Consider the following 14,325-nt stretch of genomic DNA (forward strand, 5'->3'; position numbering starts at 1 on the left):
ACATGCTTCACTCTTTTCTCAAAAAAAAATAATATGAAGTTGATAAATGAGACACGAATAGTGTACCAACTGTACCAGTGGTAAATGAAAATGAAACTATTAGTGTATTTTGAAGTAAATAGAAGTGTTGTATTAAATATTATCTGTGCCTGCACTCTGTGCCCTTGTTGCATCTGTTTAGCCTTTTTTCAAATATACCACTTATAATTTTATATGATACAACAAATTCATCATGGAAGACTTTGAGGTTAATTAAGAGAGTTGGTTAGAAAATTCTCAAGCTTTCCTGAGTTAATTATCACTGAAAGTGGTTTTATAGTCACTTACTCAACAGTGTCAAGATCATATTACTGGCACACAAACAGTCAACTACCTTACAGAACTATTAAAACTACACAAATAAAAATTATTTTAGAAACATTGCAAGACATGTTTTACACAGCCATTGAGTTGCCTCTTGAGCATTCACTGAGCAAATGATAATTTGCTGTTAACATAAAGCATTCCTTCAAATTTATCCCCTGTGATTTTATTGTTAAACTGATATTTATGTATTTTATTAAGAGTAAGCAGTTGCAGTAAAATATGTCCAGATGTTACAAAATAGACTGTGTTCATTTGTTCACAGTGATGCATGGTTATGTGATTACTTAATTGTTGTTATAGACCAATGTACAAAATAAATCTGCTTGCAAAACAGTCTTCTACATCTCTAAATAAAACTTTATACAAAATTGAGTTACATTCAAAGAGTTTCTAATTTTAACAGAATGCTCTGTCTACAGTTAAGTACAATGATGCATGATACAGCACTTAGTTAATTTATTGTTCTGGATATCTGTACAACATGAATCTGCCTGCACAAGTAATGTATAGTCATTAATACAACATTCTGCAAGTTGTTAAATCTGTGTTGTAGGATTAATCTTCCACAGGCCAAACCTCACAAGTGTAAAACTCATGTATGAGACATCTATGGCTTGCTATCTAACTACCATGTTTAGTTACAGTTTAGCATCTTGTGCATGCAACTAGAAAGAGAATTTTTTTAAATGAGTTTTGTATCCATTATTTATGAAGAGAGACCAGGGACATCTTACATGTTAAGACATTCTTTCTTGAGTCAGAACTTTACTTTTAAGAAAGCAAGGTGTACCTAGGTAGTTCTTTCTGAATAAATGTAGCTACTTGGCAGCTTGCTGAAATTGCATTTCACTCATGTAAAACCTCATCTTCATTTAGTTTTTGTATTTTGAGTATATTTTTGATATTGCTGCTCTCATAAGACCTTCTGTTGTTGATGAAGTGCAGCAAGTTTTCTTACCTATTTATATGTTAAGCAAGATTTAGCAGCATCTGCTTAGCTCCAGTCATAAAATTTTTGATATTTCTATATATTCACCTAGTGATTGGTTATGCAAGTGTATATGTTATTTAACACTGATATACTGCATGAAATGCATAAGCCAAATATGAGAATTATTTGCATCCAAGTGACAGGGATGCTCAATGCTTTACACTCATTAATTCTCAATAGAAAATGCTGAAGATGAAGCCTGAAATCCAATAACAAACATCATATTTTCTGTTTTTAGATATCTTATCAAAAATGTTCTCAATAATTTTATGATTGACATATCAAAGGTAAGTTAATTTCAATGCTGTGCCAACTAGTCATAGAGAAGCAACAATTTACACATCAGTAAGCAAATCAAACTTTGCTTAAGCTATGTTTGTTAATCTAATGGAGCTGCAGAATCTGCTTGACGATGTGTAATGGAAATATTTTATTTTTGCAGGGATCACTGCATATTTTGAAAGTGATGGCATTCTGCCACATTGCTTATTGACAGTTCTATGCACAGCTAGCTTTTTTTCCATTCTGAATCTGCTTTTCAGGTCTGAATCTGAAATTGTTTAGAGTTGAGGTTTTACAATGAATGTATTGTATTGAAGCTTTTTGATTTGCTATTCATATGTATATATTGTACTTATCTCTTGAAACATTTTTTTGTTTTTGTTTGTGTGTTTTGTTCGTGGGGCTCTCGCAACTCTCCAACAGAAGACAAACTTAACAAGACAGGTGTAGACAGGAGCTCTACAGTTATTGCTAAAGATCCAGAAGGTAAAGAAGACAAAATATATCATTAGTGGTTTCTCACAAAATGATTACTTTCTCAGATTTCAAAATCTTGCTTAGATGTTGTTTCTGCATTTATAAGGATGTTCTAAGAAGCAGAATTGTGAAGTGTGTGGAAAAAGTCTTTCCTCCATGCTAGCACTGGTCCCTAGATATTTTCCTGGGTGGTTCACACTAGTTTCAACAGTTACATATCTTCATTAATGCACACACATTGCTTGGTTTTTAGAAATTAATTGGTTCTTAAGTAACTTATAAACTCCCATTTTGATTCAAGGCAAGTTAATTTTTTAAATATAATATCTAATATTGTAAGCAGTGAGATGAAAAAAATTGCATGACAAATTATAACAGTGTCTGCTGTGCAACTAACAACTCATAATTTTGCTTCTTGTTTCAAAACAAAGAAACTTCCTTACAGAGTACAGATGAAGTTTTAATATTTCACAGTTTTTGTTGATGAAAAGGTACACTACAACAATTTGACTTACTTTCATTAGAGTTTTTTTTTTATTTTCAAATTATGCTTAATAAATTTATGCAGGCTGAAACAGGAAATGCTTGGATAACTTTCAGGCTTTAATTGATTATCACTTTTTTTATTATTTTTCTGATATATGGAACCATTAATCAATTTCTTGAATATCATACAGCAACATTTATTCTAAATGCGCATGCAACATCTTAATTGGAAAACATTATGCCTGTTGAGGAAATATGTATTTGTATAATGTCAGTTTTAACTCCCTCTATTATGGGATATCCTTCATTTTTCTTTTCTGATTGGGCCTTACAGAAATGCTTGACATAATTTCACGCACTGTAATTCTCTATGCTTTTGCAAAAATGATCTATAAGGATGCCGATCAATGCTGCTAACATGTTTTCCTGTTAAAATTTATTAATAGTTCCTCTTAAACTGAAACAGTATAATAATTTTAATGTTTAAAATCTAAATCTTTGATTAATAATTCTTTGTGTTGTTTTTTTTACTACCTAGTTGAACTGTCAAAAGATAATTTGGGCTCTCAGCACATTGTAACACATCTATTCAGCTAGAAGGGAAGGACTATCTAAATGTGTTCATTTCCCAACAAAATGATATTTGTTGCTCCTTTTTAATTTTTGGAGAAACATGTTCAATAGTTGATCAATTATGAGACAAAATTTCTAACCAAAGTTTACTTTCAAAAAGTGAAATGTATAATACTGCCGACGAACACACAAACGTAAAAATGGTACACTTCCTGTCTTTTGGAATTAGCAAAGTAATAGTTTGTTACAAGGGTAGGAAAGAGGGATGTATTGAAGAAGGTTAAAAAAAAAAGGGCAGCTCACTCAGACCACAGGGTCAGAGGTATCCAATTGTACCAAGTCCTCAGTAGAGGTGGGACCTTCTCATATTGGGAAATTAACGGAGCAATCACTGAATGGCAATAGCTGGACATGCATAGTTAATAACATGTCTCTAAAATGATCATACCAAGAAATAAGCACTCTGCAATGTGTTTTGAAACATATGCAGACCTTCTGAAAGTAGAAGCAGGACTGTGCACAAGGAAATTTGCTTTTACAGCTTCCCTAGGCAGCAGTTGCTGTTAAGATAATTCATTACCTTTTTTGTCCATTGTTCATGCACTGTAATACTTATTGTTTTGTGGAATATTTTGAAATGTCAGCACCTCAGATTGCAATGGATATGTCAGTCTGATCAATGCCATATGTATATCACTAATAGATCATGTTTTCAATCGATGCTACTGGGTGATAACCACACACAATTCACACTACTACTTTTTTTTGCAAATACTTTAAAACATAATACAAATTAATAATGGAGCTAGGGCACTTGGAGACAGATCAAATAGTTTTTGTTGAGGTTCTGTTGCCCTCGTAAATGATTTAATTGCTGGCAGTATCATGTCTGTTAATATGCTGCAATACTTTGAGCTCCAACAAAATTTTCATCTTTCTTCACTTTTGGAATCTTTGACACAGTATTGACAGGTTTTGTTGTAATGTAATACAAGAAAGTCATAGTTTCTCAAAATATGTATGCTTGACTGTATGAGGTAACTAAATTTTTTATGATAACAACCATTCTTGGATATTTTTGATGAGTTTGGATAATTTTAGATAAATTTTGTGGAAATACAGTCAATTAATTGGATTTATTTTGTTTATCAGTTTGCGACAAAGTTACTGTATGTTATCGTACCTTTCAAGCAAGAGTATTCACAACAGAAATTAAAAATTCATATTACTGAACAGTAGAGTAAAGAGACAGATGTACAGCATTCTATAACATCTATTACAAATAATAATGTCATGTTTGAGAATCTATTGGAATAAAGATATATGGCATCAAGACAAATATGTTTATTTGGTGAGCACTTGTGCTATGCTAAAACAAGCATTGATGTGAAGCTGGTACTAGTGGTGATTGGATAAAAAGTTTGTTCATTAGAGTAAGAAAGCCACAAAACAATGGCAGTGAATGTTAGATAAAATATGTTGTTTAGGATAGTATTTTCAAAGGTACTGTATTAGAAGAACACAGTACATATGATATTTGATTGTTTTATTACTGTGATACAAAATATCTTTCAGGCACATTTGGATTTCTCATTAATTCTGTAGTGCATTTCTTGTGGTACACCCATACTGATAGTGCAGTGCATTCTTCCTGCTGTTAGGACAATAACTGATCATTTTTAAAACTGTGTATGTAAATGTGTGTGTTACTAACTTTCAAACATGTTTAATGCATTTGGTCTCTCAATTTTCTGTGTGTCCAGATCATAAAGTGATATGTGTAAAAACTCCAGTGGTTTGACTGTAGGGAAAATCAGGACTCTTGCATTAAGGAGCAATTGCTGAAATGAAAGGCTGCAATTCAGAGGGAATGATCAACTGTTTACTTCCAGACTATATCAAGAGTAACACTGACTGCTTCTGAGTAGGACATTCTGCTTTCAGAAATTATTATAAAATTCAGAGGAATTAAGGAAGGGATAACTGCAAACAGTCCTGTAAATTTAACTAAACAAAATAATTGTAAGCTTTCAACTGCTATGCAATTCTTCAGACACCTCATTACATTAAGAGTTATTGAAACAGAAAAAGAGTGCAAGAATTCCAGCTAGTGAAACAGAAACAGTTATAACAAGGAATAATACATGTACAATTAAAAAAAAAGAAAAGCAGCCACACACACACACACACACACACACACTTCAGTCTTTAACTGTGAAATACAATTTTGAATCCTATCATCACAATAAACATAGCAAACAAGAAGAATAAAGAGAAAGATGGCTCTCAACCAGGGCTAGTTAAAGATCATTTTTGCATACAAGCAACATATCATTGGTTGCCCACTCAGATATTAGTTGGCATGTCTTGGGCTCTTGGTAAGAGCACTTCTGGTACCTTCTAGGTTTAGCACCAAAACTGGCCATAACCTGATCTTAATTTATACACATAATTTGTGTCACTAGTATGTATTCCCTAGATTTCCTCTTTGTAGGTTTTTTTCCTGTCTCATTTTCTTTTCTGTTTCTTTCTTTCGATCCATTATCTGAACGCCCATAGGTGGACATTAATATGGGCTGCGTCCACCCTGAGTTTGAACTCTGCTTTGAAAAATTTCAGTAGATATAGATGTAGATTTAGGTGTAGGTGTCTGAATACCTGTGGACAAATGGCAGCTCATTCTTCTTCAACAGCCACACCAGAGAAGGTGGTGATGTTGGCCACTGGAGTCTGGAGTGAAGGTAACATTCTAATTCATACCAAAGGTGTGCCATTGCATTCAAGTTGAGACTCCAGGCATTCCAGTCCATTTCAGAAATATTATTGTCCACAGATCGTTGCCTCACACATGCTGCTTTATGACAGGGTGCTTTGTCATGCTGATATAAACACTCATCATCTCTGAACTGTTCCTCTATTGCACACAGTACACTTTGCTATAAAATATTTTCATATCCTTCTCCATTTAGCATTTTCTTGAGCATGATAAGGGGACCACACTGGAACCATTAAAAAACATGTGCACACTGTACCACCACCACCACCACCACCAGTCCACCCAGTGGACTCATCACTCTTTGGTGTGTACATGCCAAGCCTTTGCAGCACTACTTCTCTTTCTGTGCTGCTCCCTTGGGGACTGAATCATATGCCTTCTTTAGAAAACTGAAGTTCTTGGCAAAACTCTGTATGGATTTACCCTGTCCACCCATCTTACTTTCCCTGTCCTTCTTCCACTTTGGCATTTGAGGTTTTTGCTTTCCTTATTTTGCTCCCTGTGCATTCCTGAAGGCTGGCCTATGTATTTGACACATAAAAGGTGACTGGGTAAACCATAATAACCAGCCCTGGGTCAACAAGTAGGGTTCATACATACCCCCTGGGAAAGGCCAGGTCCAAGGAGGCGTGATTGCCTGAGCTGTTGCCTTTGTCTATGCTGATTGGTCCCTCTGTCTGGAGACCAGGAGGTGCGAACTGAGGTGCAGACTATCACCTAAGGCAGGTGAAGCCCCCCCCCCCCCACTAAATGGGGAGGCCCCAACAGGAAGGAGCATGAGTGACTGCAGTTCACCACTTCATGAAACAGGTGGATAAAGAATTAGTACCAACCCACACCCTGTTCCTCACATTTGAGCATGTGGTATTTCCATCAAAAATTAAGGCTGGCTACGAAGCTCTATTACTGCCATATCATATATCCCAGATTGTATGCGTTGCTATAGATGTCAACACTACAACCTTATACATGAATCTTGTGAAAATGTAGCCAAATGCATAACCTGAGCAGGGATGCTCATGAGGGTGAGTGTCCCCCTCCTTCCCCGCACTGTAATAACTGCAAAGGTGATCATGCTGCTTCCTCTCATGGCCGTCCAATCTACCTCAATGTGAGAGCCATTCAGGAGATCTGGATGAAATAAAAGGTTCCTGGTCACATTACTTGGAAAATTTTGGCCAGCTACAAACCTTGTACACTACCCTCTGACAGTTATAGTACAGTCCTTGCAACATCCCAACTCATGAAGAACATGGCTACCAGACTTGCGGCTTCCAGTTTAGTGCCACAGTTGGGTAATCGTCTAGCTCCAAGATCACACCCTCATCTTCATCTGCTACAGGTGCACCCCATTCCAAAAAAAAACCTTCATCTTTGCCAGCAAAATACCATTCCTTGCAAACAGAATCACAGAAATCCAAAAAGGAGTACTCTCGTGATGACTTTCTGCACACATCTAGCCAGCCAGCATCAGAGTGTGCACCTGAAGAGATTCAGTCAGATCCCGTAGAGGTGAATTACAGGTCCTCTTGTGATCATACTGTCCAGTTGTTTTCTGCCTCCAGGAAACAAAATTACACCATCACAATCGCTTTCACCTTCCACACTTCACTTCAGTCCAGTTTGACCTTAACCCTGAGGTGGGGACTCCAGCTCATGGGGGCGTCATATTGCTCATTCGAGATGTTGTCAATAGTCACACCATTTCCTTGCACACCCAGCTTCAAGCAGTTGTGTCTATCTTTCCCTCCCGGCTTCACCTTCTCTCTTTGCACCATCCTCTCACCCTCATCTTTTGCTGTCACCAGGACAGACATTTTGCAACTTATTGCTGAACTTCCTTCCCTTTTTGCTGCTTGGCCTCTTCAGTGCCTACCATCCCCTTTGGGCTATCCACACCCCTGTCCAAGAGGCTCTCTCCTAGTAGATATCTTCAGCCAGCTCAGTCTAATCTGTTTGAACATGGATACATCTACATTTCTTTCTGATTCCATTCAGTCCTTTTTCCACTTGGACTTTTTGATTTGTACACTCAACTTGCTTGTCGTCTCGAGTGGTCTGTTCACTCCAACACGCACTTGAGTGACCATTTCCCCTGTATCATTCATTTGCTAATGCCTATACCATCTGTATGTCCACCCAACTGGCAGCTTTCTAAAGCTGACTGGCAGCTCTACTCCTCACTGGCCACTTTTGTTAAACACCATTTCCCCCGTATTGATGACCAGGTAGAATAACTTGCAAACTCTTACTACCATGTAATGTTCCATATCTCACAACCCTTTCTAGGCACAATGTGCCCCATCTGCTGGTAGACTGAGGCATGCTGCAATGAAATCCACACACAGAGATGAGCTCTCTGTTTTTTCAAATGCCATCACACAATGGTGAAATGTACCTATTATAAAAAGATACATGCCCAGTTTCACTGCATTTTCAGAGATTGCAAAAAAGCTAATTAGCTTTCTTTTCAAAGCTCTTTTAACAGTTTTACTCCTTCTTCTGTTGTTTGAGATAATCTCCTCAGATATCACGAACCACAGTTTATTCTCCTGTTCCTGGCCTGACCATAGCGAACATGGTCATTGTAGGTCCACATGACATCTCCAACACCGTAGGCCGATATTTTGCAGGCATTTTGAGTTCTATCCACTACCATCCTGCCTTCTCCCCTCTGAAATGGGTGACAAAGGAAAGGACAATATCTTTCTCCTTTCAGAAATGTGATCATTACAGTACTATGAGGGAGCTTAAACATGCACTCTCTTTGTCCTGGTCATCTGCATCAGGACTGGATGGCATTCTCATTTTGATGTTGTAATACCTATCTCCTGAGGGCCTATCCTTTCTCCTCCATACATATAACTGCATTTGGACAGATGGCACATATGCCAGTCGCTGGCATGAGGTCATTGTCATTCCCCTACTTAAGCTTGACAAGGAAAATCACCTTCCTTCCAGCTACCATCCAATTTCCCTCATAAGTAGCGTCTGCGAGGTGATAGAATGCATGATTAATGGTCCACTAGGGTGGTGGCTCGAGCCTTGGAATCTCCTCACTAACACTCAACATGCACTTTGTGGGTACTGCTCTGCAGTTGATCATCTTTCACCTTGTCAATTCATATTATGAAAATTTTTTGTGGACGTGCCAAACTGTGGTTGTGTTTTTTGATTTGGAGAAGGTGTATGACACTTTCTGGGGGACAGGTATCATCAATATTATGTATGAGTGGGGCTTCTAGGGCTGCGTGCCCCTTTTTGTCTGGGAATTTTTAAAAGACTGTGTTTTTAAGGTTTGTGTGGGCTCAGCCCTGTCAGACACTTTTATTCAAGTGAAAGGATACCTCAGTGTTCTCTGCTTAGTGCCTTTTTATTTGCCATAGTGATTAACCATAATACAGATTGTCTCATGCTGGGTATCTCAGGCTATCTTTTTTGTTGGTGACTTTGTGACTATTGCAGCTCTCAACAAACCGTCTACTTGAGTGGTGTCTTCAGCAGTGTCTTTATCACCTTTTACTCATGGAACAAGAACAACAGCTTCCACTTTTCCACTGACAAAACTGTCTGTATGAACTTCTGGCAGTGCCAGAGTTTCTTCCCCTGTCCCCACATATTGGCCCATCCTTCTTCTGTTTGTAAAGACAACAAACTTCTTGTGACTCAAGTTTGATAGGAAGCCCTGTTAGTCTTCCCACATCTCTTACCAGGCAGCTCGTTGTACTCGCTCCCTCGGTGTTCTATGTATTTTATGCTGTACCTCATGGGGAGTGGATCAGACCATCCTCCTCCTCCTCCTCCTCCTCCTCCACTTATATCAGTCTCTTGTCTGTTCAAAAACAATATTCATCTGCATGTCCATCTATCTTACATCATCTTGACATCAGATGTAAACTATCCCAAAAAATCTATGAATAAAGTTTCAAGAACTGGCTTTAAATGATTACCCTAGGGATATACTACAACCATCTACACTTTGCTCACATAGGTATCATGAGGATAAGATTAGAATAATTACTCATGCACAGCGGCATTCAAACAATCATTCTTCCCATGCTCCGAGCATGGATGGAAGAGGAAGAAATTCTAATAACTATTATAATGGGACATACCCTCTACCATGCACTTCATGGCAGTTTTCAGAGTATGGTGTAGATATAGAAGTAGCTGAGTGATACATCCTGCTGATGTTATGTAATTCTTACAACCACCCTCCTCAGTGCTCGGAGGTCCCCCTCTGTCAGTACATGTGGTCTTGCTGGTCTTGGTTTAGCTGTTGTGTTCCTTCTTGTTTCCATTTTACAATCACATCACCAGCAGTCAACTTGGGCAGCTTTAGAAGTGTTGAAATGTCCCTGATGGATCTGTTGCTCAAGTAACACCCAACGACTAGCCTATGTTCAAAGTCACTGAGCTCTGCTGTTAGTGCTTCTCTACTGACAACACAATGCTCCCCACCAGCTTTTATACTGATGAGTCTACATCTCATGATATCTAGTGGTCAATTCCACATGACATTGAGGTGTCCGTGAACTTTTGATCAAATAGTATATATACCAGTACCCATTTCCTTCTGTTGGTTTCTCTGCTCATAATGTCCTTTATATTATTTTATTCTATATATTTTCAGTACTTTTTTATTTTTGCTTATTACCAGAGCCATCCAGACAGTAAAAAACTTTTTTTGCATACAATCCATACACCATTCTTGTGGCAGCCATTCATTAGTTTTTGGTGATCACTGTGATGCGAACAGTTGCCACATGGAGCCATAAGTTGAACCTTGTCACATGCTAGTGCAGAGAGAGCTGTGACCAAAGATGTGCTGGTCAAAAACCCTGCCTGCTGTGAGATGCAAGGTGTTATTTTTTTTTCTGCAGTCAGAAAATGTTAGACACTGTGATGTTCACAGAAGACTTGTTACCATTGATGGCAAAAGTGTAATGAATGCAATCATTGTCTGAAAGTGGTGTATAAAGTTTATAACAATGGGAAAACAGATGTTCATGATGCAGAGAGATCAGGGCAACTTTCCACCATCACAGATGCATTGAAACAAAAGGTACATCATATAATTCGAGAGAATCCATGATTTATCATTAGTGATGCACATGAACAATATCAGGAACTGTCTCTTTCAATTGAGCACAAAACTGACACTCAGCACTTAGGGTAATACAAAATCCATGCACTCTGGGTTCCATGCATGCTCTTGGGTGACCAGAAAGCTGCAAGAATGAGTGCTGCATTACCATTCTTGGAATGTTAGGAAAGGAATGGCAACACATTCATTGACTAGATTGTTAGGAGATGAAACATGTGTTCTCATAAGACACCACAATGAAGTGGCAGTCTGTGGAGTGGCATCATCCTCAGTCACCACAGAAGCCATGTAAGTTCAAACAAATTGCATCAACTCAAAACCTGATGGCTTCTGTATTCTGGGTCAGTGAAGGAGTCCTGCTCATTGATTTCGTGCCCCAGAACACAACAGTCAGTAGGTCAATAGTATTGCCTACTGTGTTACCCTAGAATGTTTTTGTCAGTCTATCTAGAACTGCCAAATTAGCAAGCTCTTCCATGGAATTGTTCTATTTCATAAAAAAGCACATTTGTATACTGCATGGTAGGCACAAGCCTTGCTGCAAGAGAAATTCTGGTGGGATATCCTCGAGCACCTTCTCTACAGTCTGGACCTCTCACCATTGGACTTTTTCCTCTTTCAAAAATTGAAGGAGCATTTTTCTGGTAAACATTTTACAAATGATGAAAACCTGAAGGATGCTGTCATAATCAAATTGAATAGTAAGATGGCTACTTCTGGGTGGCCCTCATATTATTCCCCTCTACCTCCTGCCCTTTTAAGCATTTATTTATAGTCCTGTTCACATTTTTTTTTTTTTTTCTTATGAGTTTAGTTCTCAACTTTTAACTTTTGTGTGACAACTCATTAGTTGACTTGCAATTTGAATTTTGGCTTTTACTCTATTGTTACTTTCAAATTTTTTGTAGTTTGGGTCTCTCCTGAAATAGGATTTAAAAAATCTTTTATGCTTTCTCATTACCTCTGCATTTATTTCTGCTTTTTACTGTTTAGTGAGTTCAAAATTGAATGAATTTTTAAACATTCTGTACTGTTTGTTAGCTTTTTTATAGTCCTTTGAATTTCAGGTGGTTTATAGCTGATTAATAACAGTTGATTATTATTACACCCCATTAAAATAGTTACAGACATGTGTTGGTATTGACCCTATTTCAGAATCTTGATTTACTGTTTCATGACCATTATGTCACACAAATAAACATTTGTGATTTTAATGTGATGTTTCAAAATGTAAATTTTTAAAAAATCTAATAGAGAAGACTGAACTTCATGCATTCTCAATGCTTAAATTTAATTGTGAAATTAAATCTATTATTTAAATAATAGGAAATAGACCTGAATATTTTTATTTAGAAGTTGATGTGATTAACACATAGATTTTCGGTTTTGCCCGTCTTCAGTTTTTATCATTGTGAAACAGATTCAAAAGAAGTTTGGTAGTAGAATATGCAGTATAATTTTGTAGGCAGAAATTTTACTGATACACTAGATTGCCACAATACTGCAGGACCCACATTATGAATTGAAAATTTGGAAATGCAGTGTAAACTTTGTTCTGCATTCATTCAGCTTGCTGTTGTATTTGTGCTTCATACACACAAGCCTTACACTTGTTTTCTGATGTGAGCATCAGTTTACGTAGTCAGAGAACACAGTTCCAATCACATTTTTTTTCTGGCTATGCAATGAAAGTAGCATGGGAGTCCAGCAATGACAAACAACACATTAAAAGAGAATGGAATATTTTGTCAGCATTTTAATACCCACTTTATTCAAGCACAGTAACTCTCATTATTCGACATCCCTTCAGTACTCATATATAAAAATAAAATACTGTCCCACTGGACTACAAAACTAGAGAAACCTGATTTATGTCTGATGTTGGAGAGTTATAGTATCTTCTGTCATGTGTGTGTGTGTGTGTGTGTGAGAGAGAGAGAGAGAGAGAGAGAGAGAGAGAGAGAGAGGAGGGAAAGGGGCGAATTAGCTGTATATTGAGGATAAAATACAGCATCATGTCTACTAAAAATGGCAAAAGATTTTACTGTTGATGGCCAAGCCTCAATTGCACATTTATTATGAAGTGCTTGCTGCATAATTGTTATGCCGCATGATATTTGCATATCTCTGTTCCAACTATTTTAAGTTAGTGCTACGTATTATGTTATATTCATCCTGCAATTTATATTTAAGTTCTTCAACTTTTCATCTTACTGTAGTTATCCGATGTGAGGACAGATAAAAATAATAAATGATGTTCTTCCACCCAGTTCGGAGTAACTAGAACAGTTCCCATGTAAATCTCTTTCATTGCCATTCATGTCTTCTAATTACAATTTATTTTTCTCATTATATTAAAACCTCTATTTTATTAAATTTTTAATGAATTTTGTACTGATTTTTTTTTCTGTGTTGATTGCACATTCTGTGATAAGAAGTTGTCACTAATTGAAGACCTCAGCTGTGAACAATAGCAACGGACAAGTTGATTGTTTTGTGAGATGGCAGACTAAAGTTTCAATATCACAAAAAAAATATTTCAAGTACTTGCAGTATGACTGTTTCAATCAGATAAGTCATTGTTTGTTTTCTCATACACCTACAGTAATGACATTTTAAAAATGATAAATCCTATCGGAAATTTTGTTCTGAAAAATTTGTGAAAGCATACTTACCATTGTTTACTTGCAAACTGAGTGCACTTAATGTAGGTTAGTACTGACTTATTACTGTGTACTTGCTGTGCAATTTAACAAACCTCTACTAAGAAACCTCTCAAAAATACAAATTCAAAGGTGCAAATTGTTCCAATTTTCTGTTTTAAGCTTTGCATTTTGCAATAATAAAATATAAAAGCCACAAAAATTAATCTAGGATTCAGCACAATACATAGTTAATTTTTGGCAAGCACCTTACTACAGTATGTAAATGATGTTAAGGATGGCTTTTAACATTCCTAGCATCACCTCGTCACATAAACTGTGGTAAGGGACACAACTTAACATTACTTACTTGCTTAAAGAAATTCCCCATTTACCTGGTTAGCAACAACTTCTGAAGTGTCTTTGCATACAGAAACATATTCAGTATCTTTATCTGAGTGTTAATTGTCCACATCATTCTGAAGTTCATACAAACCATCTCTGAAAAACGTTTTTCTGCATTTGTTACTACTACTGGTAGTCATGTTTTTGGCACTTAAACAGTTTTGATCCACACATCCTGACAAACCTGCCAGTTCTGATAATCTGAAATTTGAGGTAAAAC

At 36.9% G+C, this 14,325-nt stretch overlaps 1 protein-coding gene across 16 annotated transcripts in view; it reads left to right on the forward strand.

Annotated features, from left to right (window-relative positions):
- Positions 1-14,325, forward strand: part of LOC126179628 (calcium/calmodulin-dependent protein kinase type II alpha chain) — a 1,032,354-nt gene that overhangs the window by 907,668 nt on the left and 110,361 nt on the right. For 12 of the 16 annotated variants that reach the window (XM_049924622.1, XM_049924624.1, XM_049924625.1 and 9 more), the window contains exon 13: positions 2,063-2,125. The exons of the other annotated variants lie outside the window; for them this stretch is intronic. In XM_049924622.1, coding sequence (XP_049780579.1) covers positions 2,063-2,125 — 63 coding nt within the window. The remainder of the gene's footprint in view (positions 1-2,062; positions 2,126-14,325) is intronic. 16 annotated transcript variants of the gene reach the window in all.

The sequence above is a fragment of the Schistocerca cancellata genome, chromosome 1 (genome assembly GCF_023864275.1).
Source record: "Schistocerca cancellata isolate TAMUIC-IGC-003103 chromosome 1, iqSchCanc2.1, whole genome shotgun sequence".
Taxonomy (NCBI): domain Eukaryota; kingdom Metazoa; phylum Arthropoda; class Insecta; order Orthoptera; family Acrididae; genus Schistocerca; species Schistocerca cancellata.